The sequence below is a fragment of the Ylistrum balloti genome, unplaced genomic scaffold (assembly GCF_031769215.1).
Source record: "Ylistrum balloti isolate Yb309-2 unplaced genomic scaffold, AGI_CSIRO_Ybal_v1 Utg369772, whole genome shotgun sequence".
Classification (NCBI taxonomy): Eukaryota; Metazoa; Mollusca; class Bivalvia; order Pectinida; family Pectinidae; genus Ylistrum; species Ylistrum balloti.
The window spans coordinates 195,707-218,911 of record NW_026781965.1 but is presented as its reverse complement, the minus strand read 5'-3'; the positions used below and the strand labels follow the sequence as shown (position 1 = coordinate 218,911).

Below are 23,205 nucleotides of genomic sequence, written 5' to 3'. Positions count from 1 at the left end.
AACAGAATGTTAAAAGAGAATAATTCCCTTTAACTATCATGACTTTTGTAAGGTCTACAGACTATGTTGTATGTGATCCTAGAAGTGTATTTTTTGTGCTTCAGGTGAACAGAGTGTATGTGATATTTGACCAACCAACAACAGTATCTATGATAAAGATCTGGAACTACAGCAAGACTCCACAAAGAGGTGCAAAGGACCTAGCTGTAAGTCTATCATGATAGTCTTGAACAGTTCATATCAGATAGAGCAGATCTCATTAGATCCCATTAAAAACATAAAACATCATAGAACTAGAGTTATTCTCTTTCTGTCGACAGTTATTGGTGGATGACCTGCTGGTGTATAATGGGATGTTACACATGGTCACAACAGGAGCTCGAGGGATTCTGCCCAACATGGAGGGTCCTCAAAGACATCACACCATTGTTTTCACACAGAACAAGGAGATTCTTCAGCGTGAGAAACACACTATCATCAGGTAACTATGTCCCATACTGGAAATTAAGTCCCAAAAGAGGTGTTATCTGATAACTAGGTCACAAATACACCATAACTAGGGAACTATGCCCTAAACACACCATAATCAGGGAACTAGGCAATAAACACACCTTTATCTGGGAACTAGACCATAAACACACCTTTATCTGGGAACTAGACCATAAACACACCATAATCAGGGAACTAGGCCCTAAACACACCTTAATCAGGGAACTAGGCCCTAAACACACCTTAATCCCTAAACACACCTTAATCAGGGAACTAGACCCTAAACACACCTTAATCAGGGAACTAGGCCCTAAACACACCTTAATCAGGGAACTAGGCAATAAACACACCTTAATCAGGGAACTAGGCCCTAAACACACCTTAATCAGGGAACTAGGCAATAAACATACCTTAATCAGGGAACTAGACCATAAACACACCATAATCAGGGAACTAGGCCCTAAACACACCTTAATCAGGGAACTAGGCCCTAAACACACCTTAATCAGGGAACTAGGCAATAAACACACCTTAATCAGGGAACTAGGCCCTAAACACACCATAATCAGGGAAATAGGCCCTAAACACACCTTAATCAGGGAACTAGGCTCTGATCACATAATTTAGAAACTTAGTCTCATACTTGTACAAACGTCACAAAACACCTCTGGTAAGTAGACCCATTCATACTATCATTCACCTGTGAATGAATGAGACTTAAGTTTTAGAGGATGGAACATGATCGCTTTGTGTTGTGTGTTGTAGTAACCAGGCTGTAGACCAGGATATACAGCTGACCAATGACAAGATGGTGGTCAGTCATTATAATGACCCAAAGAAAGCTCAGGCGGGCAAACCAGTCAATCAAGGTTAGCATGTTGTTCTTGAAGGTTATGGTAGATCTATTATTCCATAGTCATTTATACCCTTGTTACCGTCATGTTCCATATCCAGTTTTATAGGGGTTTTGTCACAATTTTCCATATTTTGATATTGTAGTCTAAAATGATGCAATGATGTATGTAATCAACAATATCCTGTCTCTCTTAGGACAGATGACCATGAAGGCTACTTCTCTCCCCTTTAGCTTAGTCTGGTAATATACATGCATATTTGGAATGTGGAACGAGGCTGGGACGTCAAAATGTTCTTCAGCAATAGTTAGAATTTAACAAAATCCAAAATTTTGACAAAAACCCTTTAGCTAAAAAAAGTGAAATGTTCACCTTTTAACAATAATTCTGAAAAAGTTGTTAAGCACTGAATAATTATTCATTTTGAGCTAGTCACAGATTAAGTGATTTATTGTTGGTAATAAGGTTCATATTAACAAAAATTATCATGTAATATCTGTTACTGCTTCAGATTTACGACCAAAGACCAGCGTGGCAGGGCAGGGCAAAAAGAGACGCTGATTATAGGGGTAGCTGTGTAGGTAGAAATCCATATTTGGTAGCATGTCTTCTAATCAGACACTGTCAGCAGACCTATGAATTTACAGAGCTTTGGGCAAAGACTGTCATAAGTTCTATAGAAGACTGTGCCATTAATTATATAACCATGTCTGAAGTCATAGAAATGACTGTCAAGGCACAAAACTGTGACACATGTGACAGGAATGTGCTCAGAATAAAGATGTTAAGTCATAGAAAAGACATCAAACTCTTGTGTCACGTGTGACAGGAATATCTGCTCAGAATAAAGATGGCAAGTCAAAGAAAAGGCTGCATCAAAAATCTCCTAAGGAACCATAGTTAGAGACTCCACATTCAGCAGTGTACTATCATCAGGTTTCCAACATGATGTTGTGACCTGAATCTTAACCAACTTATGGTCTGAAGTTATGATGATTTGTGTTGACGTATCTGTAATATTCCAGTCATTCAGCTTCATTCAGCTTACTGAACAGGGCACTGCTGTTCATTGTTAGTTGTCATCCAGGCCTCAGTGAAACTGCATTTGTGATATCTATTTTATAAAGACCAATAAACTTGCCTGGAGGCTGAAATGACAACTGATCTCATATCAAACATTAACATGAACATCAATTAAATGATGTATTTATTTGTTGGTTGAGAATTAAAGACAAAACTTTATCCTCAATATTTCCATTTTAATGGACTTGATCCTGTAGTAAAAGATCTATCATATCTATTAGTTCAACACTAATAAGTTAAATATTATACACATGAACATAATTTAGCATCCCTACTCATATTAGACTTTCATTAAAGTCAGACATGTTGATGCCGTCCAAGGTTTATACACGTTCTTGCATAGTATGATGATTAAAATCTTGCTTCTGTGATATTTATTTTTGCGAGGTTGTCTCCAAATTGTTCAACACTAATTTATTGCTCACTGGATGAAGTTGTGTATGTGTGCGTGTGGGTGTTATGGCATTGTGTAACCTGGAGGCTCCAGAAGAGAGGGTTGATTTTTTGTACTTTGTGAGTTCGACATGAAAAGTTTTGTATGAGAGTCATGCCGCAAAGATTTTATATAGTTGAAAATAACCATAACAGTTGTTGAATCTGTGGATTGGATTCCATGGAAATAGAGATCTTAGTCTGGTCAAAACTACAAAATTAGCAGTATGTTGTTCTAATGAAACTTTCAATAACAATCATGGCAATGTAAACAATAAATATTTTGTTAAGAAGAGAAACAGTTTATGATTACAATCTATTCTTTCTAATCTGCATTTTATCATTTTACTTGAGTTTAATTGTAAAGCTTCCAAAAATGGTTTCGATTTTATAGTTTGTCAAAAATGTTTGTCTAATTCTTTTATTGTTTTTTCACTAATCAAATTCTACTTAAGCTCATGTAAAATGGATGCAATCTCATAACACACAGAAGAATTTGAATTGCTTTTATTTATTAGTAATATTGGTGGTATCTTAATTTGAGCTTTCTAGATTGGCCTTATATGTAGGTAGGAAGGTATATATTTGTTATGGAGAAGTCATGAAGTTACATTCCACTGTTAGGTTTTACAGGTATATGATGTCCGTCCCGTGATGTATTGGTGTACAATAAGAGCCTTCATAGAAAAACCATATACCATGGATAAGATGTCTTATCATCACGGTAGTGTAGATCCATTATCTCTGTATTTTACTGTTATACAGCAATCATCAATAAATATTGGAAATATGTTATAAATATTGGTGTCATTGTCTCCTTGTCTTTTCCTTTGTACTATTTCTTTGAAACTATATGGTAAACAGCACTACAAATTCAATAGTTCCATTGTGAATACACTGTATATCCCCTAGACCCTTTGGATATGTCACAACAAAAAGGCCTGCACAGCAACATAGAAATCTCTACCAATGATTGGATGGAACAGGAGTGTCTTAGCAGTGGAACAATCAAATTGACTAAATTTTATTAAGGTATATTTAATGGACTGGTAGAATTTTACATCAACAGCCATTAAATGACTTACTGTGAGTCTTCAATTTGACTGCAACATATTCAAAAGGTGCATAAGAGGATTGCTTGTTAATTAAGAACTGAATACTTCTTTGATTTGAAAGATACCTTGTGGATGTATATCATAAATTTTGCACTATTCTATACACAAACAGGAAATGACAAATACAATCTTAAATAGGTTATGCCCACAGTAGTCTGTAGTTCTTCCTGATTTTAATACAAATTATGTAAAGAATCCTCTATGTTGACAGCACACAAACAAATTGAACACCTGTTCTATATTTGATACGCCTGTTCTTACGTAAGTTATGTCCTTTCTGTGTCGGTAAATGTATTGCAGTTAAGTACCTTCTATGACTGTAAATGTTTTGATACTCGTTTTTACTGAAGTTATGTCCCTCCTATGTCTGCAAGTAGGTTTTTTAGCTCACTTGGCCGGAAGGTCCATCTGAGCTTATGCCAAGGAGGAGTGTTCGGCAGCCACCCTCAGTCAAAAGTAAACTTTTCCATTTAAATAAATTCTCTTCAAAAACCAGCAAACCAAATGTCATGGTATTTGGCTGGTCGGTTGTTTGGATATGTGAAGCCCTTTAAAATTTGTATAATGAAATGACCTTTACCCTTGTTCAACATCACAGGGGTCAAATTTGTTCAACCCTTTCAAAAACTACTTCTGATTAACCCAAAGGCACAGAAGCATGGTATTTAGCCAATTGGTTCCTAGGATTAAGTCCAATAATTTTTTTGCAACAAGAAATATCCTTGACCTATTTTCAAGGTCACAAGGGGCAAATTTATTCAAAACTTTGAACAACTGCTTTGACTAAACAAAAGGCACAGAAACATGGTATTTGGCGGATAGGTTCCAAGGGATTAAGCCCAATAATGTTTTCAGAAAAAAAAAACTTGACTAACTTAATGGAACAGAAACATGGTATATAGCTGATAGGTTCCTAGGATTAAGCCCAATAAAATTTTGCGAAAAGAAAATGACCTTGACCTTTTTCCAAAGTCACAAGGTTTGAATTTTTAAATCTTTAAACAGCTTCTGAAAAAACAAAACACTCACATGCATGATATTTGGCCGATAGGTCTCTGGGATGAAGCCCAACAAAGTGTGCAAACAAGAAATGACCTTAACCCATATTCTAGGTCACAAGGGTCAAAACCTGTAAAAGATTTCTTCAGGTAAACTAAAAGTCCAAGAAACACAATATTTGGTGGAAAGATGTTTATAGGTCAAAGCCTGACATATTTTGAGGAAAAATGAAATGACATTTATCCATAACCCAGGTCATAACTGTCTCTGTCTACAGTCGAGTATTAGAAGCTGTCTGTTGTGGAAATTAGTTGAAGCTGATTGGATGTTCCCACTTTGAATGCCAATGGTGTACATTTCTACGTATTTGTGATAAACACTGATTCTATTTTTGATGAACATTTAATACAAGATTCGCAATGCAGGCCCATTTGGCCTTTTGTTTTACTATATACTTGCTTTTGTTCTGTCCCTTCTATGTCTGTAAATGTTTTTTTTCCCTTTTTTTTATACTCGTTCTTATTGCAATAAAGTTCCTTCCAGGTCTGCGAATGGAGGACATTTTTTATCTTCCTTCAATGTATAAGTTGTGAAGTTAAAACCAAAAGATGACTTTTATTTATATTTAATGTAACACAAGTTTACAATCAGTGAACCTTGACAATATTCAAAAATCAATGTCCAAATCTAACACACATTCCGTTTATTTATCCATGATACGACATGCAAAGAATCCTTTCTCCTGTTGTTCATCCCATCTTTCAACCTGAAACAGAAAGAAAAGCAAGAATTCAAATTTCGAACAGCAATATTACTATTTATCACTCCTGTATTATAAACAAGTGAAATCATCTAGGGATCCAATTTTATTACAGACAGTAATATCAGTACACCTTATCTCTAACTTAGTTGTGAGGTAATAATCTACAAGCTAGCACTAATAAAGACTTATTTTCTCTACAATTAACAGCCCACAATATGGCTTTCTGAAATCTACTCACCCAATCAGATGGGCAAAGGCTTGTATAGGCCTGCTTGAAGTACATGCATCCATCATATTCTTCTCCCATTTTCCTTACACAGCGATGGTAATCCACATAGTATTGCCAGCACATCCTACAAACAACCACCAGTTCAATTTTTACAAAGAAAATAAAGTGACTCATTCTGCAGCAATTACAAACAAGTTGCTGGTAATCTAATGAATCACCGGCAGTCAGACAACAGACTTAGCCCAAATCTTAACTTCTCTGCATGTTATACTTAGCAAGTACTTATTGTAACGGGGACCGTTACATATGTCCTCCTAACACCAACACAGTTATAATTGATGTACATAGTGTAAGGTTGGTAAGAAACTCAATGAAAATTGAGCAATATATGAATTTCACCATATTAATCTGTGTAGGACGGTCATTTTGTCCAATAAAAAAATAAGTTTGTAATGTACTAATAAGAAGAAACAGAGCAAAAACAATACGCCCCCCTCCCATCCCTTTGTTTGGGGACATAAAAACAGAGTGATGTGGCATCTGTATCCTTCTGCCTGTATATATATCCCACAATAAGATCTACGTTAGACTACATTTTAGTACAAGTTTCAGGCTCAATGGTTAGAATCAAATGAATGGGTGTCGGTAACACAAAGCCATATATCCAATTAAATCTCTGATACCACCCAGCTATTTCTGAATCGTTACACACAGAAACACTTGCAGCTGAATTTGATTGATATTTACATAATTCCAGAGGAGATGCAGATTAAATTGATACAACCCAATGATCTTTGTCACTCTACTACTAACAGCCCACATTTTGTTAATTTTTTTCCAACCATCTGATGATTGTGGATGATCAAATCGTCCTACACTACATTCATGGTCAATCATCCATAAACAGTTCTTGTTATCTCTATTTCATGAGAAATATTGGATGGATCATTCTCAAATTTCAAAAGTAGGTTCCTCTTGGTACCAAATTGTGCCTCTTTGGTCTTGGGACTGATCAGAAAAAGAAAATGGCAGACAAGCAGGCTATCTTGGATTTGGACGATGAAAGTTTGTTATTGTTTTTTCTTGAGAAATGCTTGATGTATCTTTCCTATATTTCAGATGTAGGTTCCCTTTGGTCTTAGCAGTATCCATTTCATTTTAGGACTAACAATTTTTGCTAACTTGATGTACGTTTCCCATTACAGTATTACACGACATGTAAAATAGTATTTTTTTCTATTCAAATTGATTTGTCAATCAAACTGAATACTCACTTGTTTGAGTTCTGGTTGGGAAACCTAGCATCATACTTCGGAGTATAAATCACCTGCCTTGTCTTTGCTACAAATAAACAGAGATTGTCAAATATTACCAATGACTGTATGTACATCAAGAAGCATTATTAAAGTAAATATGATTCAGATGGAATAGATCAAGGAATATCTTACAAGTTATGGATACCTTCAACAAAGCATGTGAGTTTTCAACTAAGGGTTTGAAATATAGAGGTTTTTGTTTATGTTTGAAAGTGACAAAAACTTACTTCCATACCAAATGCCTTTCACATGTGTAAGTTTTAATATGATAATAATGATATACAATAGCAGAACAATGTACAATCTCTTCTTAATTTACCATAAGAGTTGTTTTTCATGTTCAAAGTATATAACTAAACGTCAATCACACCAAGCTAAATGTTGGCATTTTCAATCTGAGTGCAGTGCAGTACGACTAAACAATTTGACATCCGTCACCTGAGATGTAATGCTGTTGTTCTTATTGTAACATGTCATTGAATTAATCTTGTTAACGAAGTAAGATAACTTGAACTACAATGTACATGAATGCAAATAAAATGTAAACTGCGCATCACAATAACTGCCAGACTCAGGTTTCTAATTTGAATTGAAATAAATTACTCAAAAATGTAATTTTTCCTATAAAATCTCCTCCATCCAGAAACAGTATTTAATAGATTCTGTTATAACAGGTTACTGAGAAGATCTTTGAAATTTGAGTCACTTAACCTCTTTTGACCCTGCCCATCAGCTTCTGAAGGTTCTCCACTTCAAATGAGTTTGTCAGTAATATCAGAATGTTGATAAAGGCAGTAACCATTACAGTACAGTAGCTGATATTCTCAATCCTGGGGTTAAATTCAATTATGATACCACAACTAAATCAAATCATGTCAAATGGTATTGTCTCCTACCTTAAGTAACTAATTCTATACAGAATTATACATAAATCCCAATCTTCATTTGAAAGAAACATACTAACATCTTCAGAGGAGTCTCGCATTACAAGACTTGACTTTGTCTCCTGTTAAAACCTAAATTCATTATCTAATCTCCTGTGCTAGTATATGCATAAAAAGAGCACACTTTCACCTGATTATTAAACTGTACTAAAATACCAATCAAGATCATTGCCAGGTATGCTGAACTTAACATAACATTTAATTATTCTACAGAAAGCATTGTGTTTGTGTACTTACTATCAGGACTTGTAAGTTTTTCTACATCTGTCATGTTGAGATTTGATTTTTTCTATAAATAAAAGAGAAATACAATATTAATTATATAAAACACATCAAAAGATTAATTCAATAAAATGGAAAGCTGTAAGCCATTCCCCACGCTTTCACTATTTCCAATGGTCATTTTGCAACTGCCAGAACGACTGAATAGATGTTCACTTTACTTACCAAATACTACTGCAGCCATGTCGTTTTTGTATAAGAGCATGCTTATGCTGCCATAGTAATACAGTTCTGTCATAATTGAATGCATCAAGATAAGTGCATCTGAATTTCGTTATCGGCACCACAATTAATATTGAATCATTGGAAAAAACAAATATTTTGACATGATTTATCTAAGCAATGCTAAAGAAATATTGGTTTGTGGAAATGCTGAATTTTTATTTAATGAGTGAATTTACATGAACAATTAACTCTTATTAGAAAATCTATGTAATATAATAAGAGTTATCTATCTTTACAAATTTCAACACTTCCAAAACTTGGGGACATTAGATACTAGTTAACAGACAGCATCCAAGTCATTTCAATGAAAGAAAAAAAGATATCGCTGCATTTTATCAAATATGGCTCCTTTTGGTCAAGGTCATTTATTTTTCAAAATTTAGATAGCTATGACATTTAAAAGCAAAATATCTTTGATTCTGAATATTTTTGTTAGTAAGTATCTTGTTTGTGTTGATACAATTTATCTTGTATCTATCTGCTAGTTTATTTATACACCAAATGGTGGACTGCATTCACTAGAAGAAGAATCTTCTTATCATTGGTATGAGTAAAAGTTCTGCATTTTAGGGATAGTTACTGCTTTCAGTAATCATTTAGTTACCAAAACGCAGTCATTTGAAAAAGATACACATAAGTTCTTTTTAACATTTGCTATAAATAAAAGCATCATATTTTTCACATGGCCAAAGAACCAATGCGACCTTGTACCATTTTACACAAAAAGCTATGAATAAAGTTGTTTCACTTTTTGTAAAAATCACAAACATTATCACCTCCATTGCTTATCAGCTTATAGTGTGGATAAAAAATAGAACAAAGGTAAATTCATGCTAACCTAAATTGTATGATATTTGTACTAAAAACTGCTACTGGCTATGTAATGTAGTCAGTGGAGAACAAAGTTAGTGATATAAATTGCCATTTTAACAAAAAGTTAGATGACAGAAATGAATATTTTCTATGAACTTATATAAATTCAGGTATTAAGTACCAGTAGACTATATAGACAGATTTGGCTATATAGTAAAATCTGACTAAACACATTTCTTTGTGCAGAAGATGATGAACCATACAAGTCAGTGAAATGAATGTTTTTGGCACATTTGTTCCATTTCAGGCAAGTTTCATATTTTCAGAATCCACATACGCTTGCTATTTACATAGTAACAAACTCTATAACAAGTCCATCCAACATGGCATCATTCATGCATTGTGTCATCTGCAGATAAGCATCCCTCTGATGCAGATTCAGACCACAGGTGCACTTTCTGCATGTTTCCATGCGGAAAAATGATAACCCGCAAGGAATGTGAATCGTGTGGTGGAAGCAAGTGAAATATAAGGTGTTTTCATAATGAATTAAGCAAATTTTGTGCCTCAATATCTGAACGTGTAAAGGGATGCAAGTACAAAAATTTGCAATGGTGAAATGTAACCACATCACTGGAATTTTTTTTTCGTTGCAACTTTTTTAAACACACTTAGGTTTTTCTCTTTTTTTTAATCATGTAGCTGAGTAACTAACTGATTACTCAAACTAGTAACTATCCCTCAAATGCAGGACTTGATCTATGTGGGGTTGTGCCCAGCCTGGTGAACAACTGATATGTCACGTCTCAAACAACCCGATCCGATCAGTGTTATATCCAATTTTATAACACAAAAATGCCATATAACAATAATACGTAATAAAAACATATAATAAAGAGTTGGAAATGAAAAATAAATATATCGAATCTAGGCCGTCGCAACAAATCAAGTCCAGAGTGAATTTGCAATGCAAAATCAAGGGCAAGAGAGGGTCATCAGACACGGCTTTCATCCTTCCATTGAAAACCGATCACGGCCTTCAAATATCGCTGTTGTTGTCGAAAATAATAACCATGTCATTAGTCACTTTGTCCCTTTCTCATATATGCAATAAAGAAGGAGCATGAATGACAATAAAATATCTCTGATACGTACCTACCAACCAGATAAAAAAGATGGCAGCCGGAACTGGTTCGTCTAAATGTCATGTTACTTTACCCAAGGATAGTGTAGGCTAAGTGAATCTAAATATATCGTGACATTCGCTATTATTCCCTATGTATGAGGGGAAATCAGACTCTGAATCAGTGTTCATACTTTACAGTCAATGTTTAAATACAGACTTCTCTCAGTTTTTTTTAAATCTTTTTTTTTTAATTTTCACTATCAAGTATAATAAACATCATTACCGAACCGCTGCATAATATCAAATACTGTAATGACAATAGTGATAATAATATTTATCCAGACAAAACAACAGGATGTACATGGTTACATAAAACATCGCTTAAAAGATGCCTTAATGTGTTAATAAGGAACAAATATCCGTATATCCATATACACATATATCCATAATTACGTATATCCATAGACACGTATATCCATATAAACATATATACGTATATCATACACTGTAGATAATTTATACGTGTATATATTAAATCATTATTGTATGATCGTTGATTATTGTCAACAAATGTTTGTAACCGATATTGTTGATAAAAATGTTATTTTACCAGGAATGACCCATCCAAGCCTAGAAGGCTTATTTCCAATGGGATCCCCGACGACCGATTAAGATTCAGAATGACAAAAGTACGTTTGAATTGTAAAATTTATATCAATTTAATTTACTTTATAGGGTTTCAAAGCCTTGCCTCAATAGTAGTATTTTGAGCATTGGACTGGTATTAGAAACAGTAAGTGTTGTGTGCTATTGTTAAAGTACATCTTTTTAGTGCCGTGATCTACAAGTAGGTTGGAAGTACCAGTGACACGTGTATGTAATGAGCTAATCTGATCCTGATTGAGCTATTTCAGAAGGTCGCTATGTGTTTTACTTAAAATATTGTTTTGGTCGAGGCAACAAATATTGAAGAAAGTATCCTGATTAAATTATCCCATAATCTGGCCTTAAATTGTGTAAGTATTCCTCAAAACATTTTATAAGATTGGATTGCTTAGGTTGCCTGTACTAAGTTGCAACGATAATATGCTTAGATTTTGGTAAGAAGGGGTCAATGGTAAGGAATTCAAGAATTTCGCTGGGATGTCCAGCTGATTCTCCCTAATGTAGGTGTAGACTCCGTCGTCGGACCGATTCCTATCTCTTCTGACAATATAATATACTTCTAAAACAAACCCCAATTTAGTAATGGAGTCACATAATCAGGTCTCTGTGGTAGATATTATCCTTGCTTTACCATAATTTGCTACAATCTGAAGTTCGTGTATTTTTATATTTAAGAACGGATATTCAATTACCGGAAATCAAATGAAATATCTTCTGTTTGAGACAATACAATTCATCATTCAAGCATCGATTTTGTTCTGCTTCAGTGGATAAGATGACTGTGTTCTCCTGATACATCCTGATTTTAACTTTGGTGACTTTTCTTGCCGTGGATGGACCACTGAATAGAAAACACATTCCCCCGACGTGCTGGTACCCTGCTTTGGTTTGACTTCACTCCAAAGCCTTTTACTTCCTAAAATCTTCACTGTGTCCAAGGCTCTTTATATTTTTGAAAAGGGTTATATTCACTTCTTCACTTCTGGTATTGCAATAAAGCTTGCAAAAACAAAATACTTGCAAAAACAAAGCAATGCAATGCAGAGTCTCAGAGCTACAGAGAGAATATAAACGTGTAAAAATTCAAGTTAAGAGAGAAACAACAAAGATGAGGAACCTACTTGAAAGGGATATTTAAGCAAAGACCAAGCTTAATCTAAAAACTTATCTTGAAATTTATGAAGAAAAAATCTAAAACAAGATCCGGAGTTGGAGACCTACCCATCAACTAAAAGGACAAGAGAAAGTTCGGTAACATTCTTACCAACTTTTTAAAAAGTGTTTTTGTCAGGGAAATTGAAGGAAATGTACCATAGCTGGAAGATGACTGAATTAAGCACTGCAAGCACTGTTAATAGACAAATCCACAGGTACAGATAATCTTCATCAGACAGTACTGAAACAGCACAAAATCGATAGCAACACCATTCACACCACCTTTCAATCAATCTTTAATTATGTGGTATACACCAAACGATTTAAAAAGAACATAATAGAGCCACATACAGAAAAGTGACCTGTAAGCCTGACTTCAGTCAACACAACACAGTTTGGATTCTTACCAGGAGGGTCTATATCGCTACAAATGCTTGATGTAATGAATCAGTGGACAGAAGCAACAGATCAAGGATTTTCAATAGATCGCATTTACCTACAAGAAGACATCCGACACTGTCTCCACCATAGATATCTATGGTCTCCACTACAGACTCCTTAACAAGCCAAGGGCTTACAAGTTTTCCAATCAGAAGAGGAATCATAGAGTTCATACACTGGAAAAAGATAAGCAATTAGTGACACCAAAATACAGGTCTGGCTTTTTTTCTTGTCACTGTTTCCTGTTGTGAATCTCCCTAATCTAAAACACTTCTTATTGTCTTCATCTCTGACTTCACGTCTGTTCAGGATCCTAATCACACATTTCTATATCGTGGGGTATCCTCCTCTATTGTATAGATAATGTTATTACATTATCAGGATTTCCTTTCGTTTATTTCTCTCATGATTTCTCAGGTTCCTGGGAGTTTGGCGGTGGACTATTGGTTCCTTTCTTCTTTCCTCCACAATTGTTTTTCTCAGATTCCTCAAAACATTTCTCACTGACTAGTTTATTTCCGGTGAATACATTCTTTCTTTGTAACCCTCTGTTAGTTTCTTGCATAAATCTGATTAACACTATCAGCTGTGATATTAATTTTAACTTGTGGTTTGCAACTAGTGAAAATCACATTGAGTCTGGTCATTGAATACTCTTTTGTACATAGTACTAAGTAATAGTATTGGTATGGACTGTACGTCCATTATATCTGCAGTTGTAGCCAGACCTCTGAACCATGAAAAAACTGTAGTTAAACAAAACGTTCATGGTTATGGTACAATGGTTTATTAGAATGATATGAATATTTAACTATGGAATTGGACACAGATTGTAAGCATCCAAATGTTTGATTCGGTACAAGCAATTGATGTACTTGCAATGAGTATATCTTAAGTACAAAATAAAATGCACTGACGCGTCAGGTAGTGAGGTAAATATTTTGACGGTGTTATTTTCTCCTGAATTTAACATTTCTGAAGTTAAACTTACTGTGAAAACTAGAAAAGCAAAGCTTAACAACGATAAGTTGTACATCTTAAATACGTATTGTGCATGACACTGTACAGCTCAGTCACCGAACTGACAGCAGTTATCCGAATACTGACTACAGGCAGTAGATTTGTAGACTTAATGCAGGGCTTGTAATTGTCTATCACTAGTTCACGATCGCGATTGTATTGACAGATGAGTCTAGTACATGTACTTCGTATGTCAATCCCTCAAATAATAAGAAAATGACACTACCGAAGAGCTGACATTATTCTATCAAAAGATGTTTCCATACATTCAGATATTATGTAAATATATACTGATGTATCATTTAATATTTAATATTAGTAAATATAATATTTTCATTAAATTGATTGAAATGGATTGTTTAGAACCTGCTCATTTTGGTAAGAAATTTGAAGGGTAGTAACTGATAATGCATCTGTTGATATATGCAAGTACAAAGGTGGTATTAATAGTGAAACATGCAATACAACAACAGAAAACGTTTTTGAGGAACTGAAACAAAGTAGCCTTTATAATAAGGTGGTGTTTAAGAAAGCTTTCAATGTATATAACACATGTTATACTGATTAAGTCTTCAGAGTGTTTAAACAGTACACTTGTAGACTGTTTCTTAAGTTTGTGACTTTTTTTTCTTTCCTTTTTGTAGTGATGTTTTCAACTTGGACAGATTAAGTTACCGAGATTGGTCAGCATTCAGCACCTGAACTATTGAAATCATTTAACAACTAAAGACATGACGTCTCTAAGACAGAGCATGCTGGCCTATGGCACACAAGCTATGGCTTTTTCACTGATATCCTCATCTTTCAACTTCTACTATGTGAAAGTATTCCTGGACATCTACCACATAGAGGAGAAGTGGTTCCAACTTGCCCAAGTGCTTTTCCTGGTATGGAATGCCATAAATGATCCACTGTTCGCCTACCTACAGGAGTCCACGAGCAATCGATTCACCCGCACCCGACGTGAGAGCATTTTGTATGCAGCTCCGCTATTTGCACTGTCGTACATTGTTCCCTGGTTTTCCTGGGGAAGTAACCCTGTGATAGTCGGTATACACCTCATCTTTACACTCTTCTTCTGGGATACCATGTTAACATATGTAGGATTGGCTGCCTCAGCACTCTTCACTGAAATATCACAGGACCCTGACCATCGTCTGAAACTGGTCAGGATTGGTAGTATAGGGTGTTTATTTGGGGCATGTAGTGTGTCTATTCTGGAGTATACCTCAGGCAGCCTATCTAACTTCTTTGGATTTCAAATTGGGAGTATTTGTATAGGTGCAGCTAGCTATCTGTTATTTAGATACACTGGTATGAATGGGCACACTCAATATGACCGTGAGAAGATAACCTCTGGTCAGGAGTCCAATATAACTCACGACAAAAGCATACAGAATATGTCATACTTGAGTCTCACATGGCAGATATTTAAGGACAGGAATTTTCTCTCATTTGTTATAATGAACTTTTTCCAGATATTTCATACAACATTTATGGCAAACTTCATGAAAGTGATGGGTGATGAGCTCACAGTATCTCTTAGCATAAATCAGTCATTGCCATGGATACAGAGCTTCTTCTACGGCAGCAGTAGGTTCCTTCCAATGGTAAGATATTCATGAAATATTTTAAATGGTCTACTGGTTTCACCCAAACATTGGGCTTTGCAGGTCAGCTTGATTACAAAATTGACTGTTATTTGCACTGAGTTTTTGTAAAGATGCAAGATATGTAGACAACATTCAATGTAAGTTGTTGTTTTGTTACAGTCATACAGCAGTAACTAGCTTAACCTGACTGGCATCGATATTTCAGAGGTTATGATCATGTTTGCTCTCTGCACTCCTGCAACATGTCATGGCAAAATTGAAGGTTCGATCTGCCACACCTTGTGGACAAGATGAAAAGACTAGTTTGGTCCTTTGATGTACATCAAACGAATCTCTATGTGCATAAAAGTATATCGTAATGGCTTTGAAGTTGGGTGTCGCTCCTTTGTAATCATCGAAAAAAGCATATCAGCCTGTGATTGGTCTGTTTTTTTCTTTTAGAACCAATCAAATTATTTCACTTGTGCCTTCAGTTTGCCATGACATGTTCCAGGGGTGCAGAGAGCCTGACTGGATACATGTTGTTTTGTAATGATGTAAACGATAAGATGTACCAACGATTATAACCTTGAGACTCATGGTAAAGGTATGAGCACTCTGAATGGTTCTGAATATATATATCCTCAATTTTATTCTATAACTTTGTCACAATTGATTAACATAACAGCCAAATGTGAATTTACAGATAGACAGACAGAACCCTTTTAACGAAGGTATGATTTCCAAAGATAATGATGACAAGGCTTATGAGAAGAGTCATACTTGTTAAATGAGAGAGATGATAAAGCTCATAGTAGAGGTGTTAGATGAGAGAGATGATAAGGCTCATAGTAGAGGTGTTAGATGAGAAAGATGATGAGGCTTATGATAGAGGTGTTAGATGAGAGAAATGATGAGGTTCATGGTGGAATGTTAGATGACAGAGATGATGAGGTTTATTGTGGAATGTTAGATGAGAATGATGATGAGGCTTATGATGGAATGTTAGATGAGAAGGATGATGAGACTCATGACATAACAAATAGTTTTCTTTTTATCAGTAATTGTGATTGTATTCTAACTGACAACTTTGTTCTTTTTAGATACTCATCATTAGTACAACTCCAATGATAGGCAAGGTTGGGTACTACACCACTATAAAAGTCAGCTTTCTATGGAAGATTGGGGCAGGGATTCTTATGTACATGATGGGACGGAATTATCCAATTCTAGTGCTGACGTATATGGCCCTGGACAGGTATTACTAGATTCTTCAATGATTTTGTGAATAGTATACATGTATTTTCATATGCAGAGATATGAAAGCTTGGAACTAAACCTTGTGTAATTTTGAGCTTGAATAAACCAGACATTCAGCAATTAGGCCACTAGTAAAAGTTTATAAGCATTTCTGTGCAACGTTTCAGTTCTCAGACAACTTATATTTAAACTGAGGAACACTCCCTTCCCCACACACAAAGCAAGTTAATTCACTATCCTTTACATGCTTTTTATGCTAACTTGAAATAGCTCAAAAATTGTTATTTACTTATTTGAAGGTGAGTCTATCTTTGATTAGTGTTTCTAGACTATATGGAGAATAGGAAAGTAATACATCATTTGTTTTATTTTTCAGCTGTTTTGCCAATGCAATGTTTTCTCTGTTCAATATGCCTCTATCAGATATTGTGGATACAGACATGCAGAAACATCACAGGAGGTAAGTCTTCCAGGAATGGGAATATTGATATTTTAATACCTTAAAATAGCTCAGTTGCTGTGTGGACAGAATGATTTGACCAATCAGGTATAGACTGTTGTAGAGGACTACATTTCAGGTTGAGGAGTAAATAAGATATACTATCCTTGAAAAACCATAACTATGTTCTGTGTTCATGATTAGTCGCTAGGATAGATTATTCTATAATGTTCCAGTATTATGCATGTATGATGATTTTTAGCTCACCCAGGGCCTGTGGGGTAGGGCCCAAAAAGGGAAAACTAACAAGTTCCTTTAAAATTCTACTCATCCTGTAGGAATGATTAGATTTTGTTCAAATTTGATCTGAAGCATCTTTGGGTCAAGAAGAATAAATTTTGTATAAAAAGTGGATTTCAGCCCCCTGGGGAAGGAGGGGAGGGGCCCAATTGGGGAAATAGAGCAAATTCTTTAAAATCCTACTCCTTTAAGAATTATTTGAATTTGCCCAAATTTGGTGTGAATCATATTTTGGTGAAAAGGAATCATATTTGTATAAACGGTGGATCTTGGCTCCCTAGGACAGGAAGGTGGAGCTCATTAGGGGAAATGTGTTTGAAAACAGATCCCCATTTTAAAACCATGTTTAGCATTGCTGGGCATGAAGAGATAAACACAATGATGTAAGAATTGGCCATTGGCTGGCCCCACTCCTAGGAATTCAGTTTCATGGTAATATTTTTGAAATAGTTGAGATTCTCATCCCTAAACCATGTATGGCAGTGCTAGGTATCAAGAGATAAACATATTCACAAAATAAGAACTGGCTTTTGAGTGTGGCCCCACTCCTCTGGACTTAATATCTGGGTGATTTCTTTGAAACAGTTGAAATCCCCACCCCATAACCATATATACAAAGAATTGCTTGGAATCAAGAAATAACACATTTGTTATGTAAGAATTGTGTGGCACATTTCAAGGGATATTATTTCCGGGTCATATTTTTTTTATATAATTGAGACACCAACAAGATAGCCATATAAAATTTCCCTGGGAATTAAAAGAGAAAGACTAATGATATAACAATTTACGTATTGGTCTTGCCCCATCAGTATGGTTCAGCAACTGAGCTTTATTTGGAAATATTTTAAATACCCAACCTATAGGCATGTATTACATTGCTGGGCATTTAGATCCAGGTGAGCAATACAGGCCGTTTGGGTCTCCTTTTTTTGTAACCAGGTTTTAAGATTTGATATGTGTCTTTTCAGCCACCCAATCTCTTCTTTGGTGTATGGAAACAATGCTTTAGTCACCAAACCTGCCATTTCACTGTCTCCAATGTTGACAGTGACTGTTCTTAATCGCTTTGGCTATCAACAGCTAAACAAGAAGCTCTTAACTGTTCCTCAAGTCGGCTCTCTTCATGATACCATGTTCTTGTTGCTGTGCATCCAGCCTGTGATCATAGGAGCCTTACAGCTGATTACCTGGTCATTCTACACAATACGGGATAAGAAGGCTAGCCAGGTTTTTCCTTCAGAAGTAGAAAATATCATTAACACATGATTTTAATTGTATATAGTTTATTTGCCTCTGAAAGATGAACAAAATTTATAAGTGCAAGTACCTGTTCAGTGCTCAGTTTTAAGTGAAAAATTTAATACTGATTGCTTTCATTCCATGCCATAATATTAAAGAAATGATAAATCAACTAGTGAATATGAAATTGACCAGGTACTGAAAACATATTACTCCTTATAAAATGTTAAATAGTTTATAAATTAAAACCTGGAGCTCATGTCCATGGTGGGCAGACTTATTTCTTAGGAAAAGTGGTAATTATACAAGATGGCCAAAATAGCAATATCTATGCAAGAAACAAGACAACATAGAAACAGTAAATTCACCTGCCATGATTTCATATGTTGAAGTTTTTGTGCAAGGAATTACTTCATTCAAAATTAAATCATTACAATCAATGTATAACATTCTATTCCAAAGGAACCCATCATCTGATACCGTCTACCTGTCTATAACAATCTTTTCAAAGAGATCCCTTCAAAGACTGATAAAATCATATCCAATATGTATAAATTTATGATAGTAGCTTGCAGGCAAACACATTTCTTCAAGTAGTATCAAAAGTGTTGAATACTTGAAATGCTTTCTGAAATAGGGACCTTTACCTTCTATAATTTCGAGGACAATGAAGAATATCGTCCATATTCATGTCATCATATTTCATGTTAGTTTTTTTCGCTATCCAAAGTAAATTGCAAAATGAGTCTGTTCAATGGCTTGTGTAACACCTCATTGATCATCAGGTTCAGAGATGTTGGAAAGTTCAACCTGATAGCAGCATCTCTTGACAAGTCAATGGAGAGTTGTATGACAGAGTCATTTTTATTTTGCCAATATCATAAAATAACAGCTGAGTTTAGCTTTAAGAAGGGTAAGCTGTAACTCATCTTTCTCAGAGCACTCTCACCTGAAGCACTTTTTTGTACATGTGTTTCACCAGGGACGTATAGTACAGTATTATACATCCCTGGTTTCACAAAACAAGATTCATGTTACAATCTGGTGATTTCTTCATGATATACAAAGATAACAGATATTTGTATGTTGTAGTCCAATTGATATTCATGGTAATGTTATTATCGAAAATACATACAATGTATGTAAATTGTGTTATATATGAATAGAGTTTTACTTTTGTTGGTGCCATAATACATCTTGAAGTCTGTAAGAGAGAGAGAGTATTTTATTGTAAATTTTTAGAGATTTTAATTATACGTTGTATTGTTAATTTGTTTACACACAATAACATAGTAGCTATTATTTATCAATTTTTATTTCAAAATATTGTTGTACAATTTGTTGTTCAGATTACACACAGTTTAAATATTTAGATAAAACAAGGAAGAAAAAGAAAAATTCCTGTAGGTGTTAAGACAAACTACTGGAAAATTTCTGATTCAGGATTTGTTTGGTTTATTGTTGCTTTACATCCTGTTAACAGCCAGGGTCATTTAAGGACGGTGGAGGAAAGCCTGAGTTCCCGGAGAAAAACCATTGACCTGTGGCCAGTATCTGGCAACTGCCCTACAGAAACCTCAAATCTTCAACCCAGAGGTGGAGGGCTTGTGATAAAGACACTTAGAGGCTTTAACCATTTGGCCCCCGTGCATGGTTCAGGAAGTTCAGGTTTTTTTTTTAATTTTGAATTTTTTATTTTAAAACTAACCAGACACTTTTAACCTAATTAATGAACAATGCTATATGCAGTAACTTTGTCATTTTTTTCTTTCTAAGGGTTATAATCTATTTCCTTTCTCTCATAGGAAGAGTGTCATATTGAACACCCTTGGCTTTCAAAGTTGTTCTAATTGTTTTTGTGTTTCAATTAAAACAGAGTATGTTGGTTAGCATCTTAAAGTAATCTCCCTTATTGGTAATGGGTCAGCTGAACAAAGCTGTCCTACATGATTGATAACAACAGGATTAGATAATCATATTTATTATCATGCATTTATATTATACACGATTGAACAACAGTATTCATTTAACTGGTATGCATCAATAAAAACAAAGTTATTGATTAAAATCATTTCATTTCGTTGATGAATATTTTTAATCTCCATTTTAGCAAATGTGGGCTATTATGTACAGTGTGTACATAAACTTTAGCTGGTCAATTCAAGGACAGATAACTTCATGCATACCCAATCAAATGTTTACATAATATCCATGGAAAATCAGTTGACAAATTATTGAAGGGAACCAAAAAAAAAAACTCATTCATGAAGTATAGGATTTTATAATGGTCAATGCAACATGTGCAAGAAATAATTATATACACTACAAAGGAATTAGGGGAGGGGGGGCAGGAGTATTGTGTATGTGATAATACAAGCAGGTTGTCATTATATCAAATTTCATTATATGTGGGTTAGACTGTATTTTTTAACATGTCGGTTTGCGTTAACTTTTTTTTTACCAAATGATTAAGACTTTTTAAATATTTGCGACCAATTTGCTAATTGTTTTTGTGTTCGTATAGCTTTGAGTTTTAACTGTAATGCATGAAATGTACAGTCGAACCTCGTTATCTCGAACTTTGCAGGGCCATGGGAAAATTCTGAGATATCCTAATATTCAATTTAAGTGAATTCATTTAGTATATAGCTATTTCATGGTGTTACACAAGTTGTGTAAACAGAGTATATAGCTATTTCATGGGCAAAGCTGTGTGGACTAATTATCAGAAAGCTGTGTGGACTAATACGATATGTCAATATTGTAATATATGTCAACATACAGTGTTAACTATTTGATGAGCAAAGTTGTTGGACTAATTATATTGTATTAGCTCACACAACTTTCTGATGTCAAAATACAGTGTGGCACATTTAACATTTAGTTTGAGGTGAGAATTTATCATTGTGTACTGTGATTAGAAATCTAGACATTATTGTTACATTGATAATCATCATACTATGTCATAGAGTTGTTGTCTTTGAGATTATATCAATCAAAATTGAAACATGAAATTTTGTCTGGAATTGCGAGACACTGCTTGTACCAAATCATGTCGTCAGTAATTTTTGGGACTCAAGTATTCAGATCTTGAATTCATGTTTTTTGTGTAGGACTTTTGAGACACTACAACATCTCTTAGTAATGGAACTCCTCAAAATTTTTTAAATGTCTCTTTGGACTTGCTTGAAAAAATCCTTCAAAAATTACTGATAGTACAAAGTAAGATTTGTAATTATTTGGAATTGCATTTAAGTAAATACAATATGTATAATTCCTGTAACACACAGAAGATTTGGAGTAGGGGCAACAGTTTTTTCACTGATAAAAAACCACATTGTTAGTTCTGTTTCATTGCTGCAGTATGAGACTGAAATATATGTACCATTGACTCATTTCTGAATCCTTATGTTTTTTGTACAATGTATGTACTACTGCATTATATGTTAATAACAAAGTTTAAACTGAAGATTATATAATTATTATATATTATGTAATTACAATACATCAGAATACTGGTAGGGATCGATCAACAATGAAGACTATTTATTTACATATTTTTTCCCCGTCTTAAATGATGCCGTTTTATAGAGAGGAGTTTTTTATGGAGTATTTGGGTTGTTGATCTAATGTTATACAAGGTAAATATTTAAATGTTTGTTAAATCAAGTCTTAAATCTACAGATTTATTCATCAGGAGTTCAGTAACTTGTCTGTTTACATACTTTCCGAGTTAAAGCTGCTATTTTACTTATTCTATCAAATATCATCTGCTCTGGAGTCTCATAATTGGTAACAAAGAAGAATAAGGTCATTAGGTCAATACAATACAATGGTTACCATGACTTCCATGGGCAAAACGGTTTTTTTCCTTGCAATGATATGAAGATAGATAGAGTATATTTGTCAGTAAGTATGCCATTTGGTTTGCATTTTAAACACAGGACTCGTGTAGAAAATCTAAAATTATTTGGATTTGTCTATATTTACGTGGGCAGTTGTTGGTGGAGCAGAAGAGGCTTACATTGATAGAACAACTGGTCTTATTCTCTCGACACTTTTTCAAGGCTCTTCAAAGTTTCCTTTGTGCATATTTTGCCCTTATTTCATCAACACTTAGTTCAAATTATGATTTCTATTACATGTTAGTATATGCTTGTTGAGTTATACTTCATCCAAATTGATTTCATTTGGTATTAAAGATGTAAAATAATTTTTCATCTGTATGTACTAAATACCAAGCACTGAAATAATTGGTTGTGAGATGACTAGTATCTGGGCTGGGACAATTATATTGATAAAATAGGTTTGTCTGTATGTTACATTCGCGATCAAGATATATTGATGTGCAATGTGTTTTGGTTTTTTTTTTATTATTATTAAATATATATATACAAAATGCTGTTTTGTTGTTTTTGTA

The 23,205-nt window shown here is 34.5% G+C and overlaps 3 protein-coding genes across 4 annotated transcripts in view; 2 read left to right on the top strand and 1 right to left on the bottom strand.

Annotated features, from left to right (window-relative positions):
• The window catches only part of LOC132543955 (protein KATNIP homolog), a 38,963-nt gene extending 35,306 nt beyond the window's left edge, over nt 1-3,657 (top strand). Inside the window, exons 34-37 of the mRNA XM_060207513.1 lie at nt 105-206; nt 321-481; nt 1,255-1,358; nt 1,855-3,657. Of these exons, the coding sequence (XP_060063496.1) occupies nt 105-206; nt 321-481; nt 1,255-1,358; nt 1,855-1,904 (417 nt within the window). The 3' untranslated portion in view covers nt 1,905-3,657. The remainder of the gene's footprint in view (nt 1-104; nt 207-320; nt 482-1,254; nt 1,359-1,854) is intronic.
• A 1,928-nt stretch (nt 3,658-5,585) lies between these two features.
• LOC132543837 (uncharacterized) overlaps nt 5,586-23,205 on the bottom strand; it is a 187,111-nt gene continuing 169,491 nt past the window's right edge. The window contains exons 1-5 of one of the 2 annotated variants that reach the window (XM_060207352.1): nt 10,700-10,746; nt 8,462-8,513; nt 7,239-7,305; nt 5,974-6,088; nt 5,586-5,738 (exon numbers count right to left, since the gene is read on the bottom strand). In XM_060207352.1, the coding sequence (XP_060063335.1) occupies nt 5,676-5,738; nt 5,974-6,088; nt 7,239-7,305; nt 8,462-8,495 (279 nt within the window). In that variant the 5' untranslated portion in view covers nt 8,496-8,513; nt 10,700-10,746 and the 3' untranslated portion in view covers nt 5,586-5,675. Of the gene's footprint in view, nt 5,739-5,973; nt 6,089-7,238; nt 7,306-8,461; nt 8,514-10,699; nt 10,747-23,205 lie in introns of those variants that run through there. The other variant, XM_060207353.1, reaches the window with a different exon arrangement.
• Nucleotides 14,626-20,623, top strand: LOC132543896 (transmembrane protein 180-like). The gene is made up of 4 exons (XM_060207439.1): nt 14,626-15,562; nt 16,648-16,802; nt 17,181-17,264; nt 18,515-20,623. Exons 1-4 carry the CDS (start codon nt 14,684-14,686, stop codon nt 18,810-18,812), a joined length of 1,416 nt encoding a protein of 471 aa, XP_060063422.1. The 5' UTR covers nt 14,626-14,683; the 3' UTR covers nt 18,813-20,623.

Coding starts and splice junctions, on each gene's coding strand:
- LOC132543896 (XM_060207439.1), top strand. CDS start 14,684: ATGACGTCTCTAAGACAGAGCATGCTGGCCTATGGCACACAAGCTATG. Junction 15,563..16,647: donor GCAGTAGGTTCCTTCCAATG/GTAAGATATTCA, acceptor TGTTCTTTTTAG/ATACTCATCATTAGTACAAC. Junction 17,265..18,514: donor ATGCAGAAACATCACAGGAG/GTAAGTCTTCCA, acceptor GTGTCTTTTCAG/CCACCCAATCTCTTCTTTGG.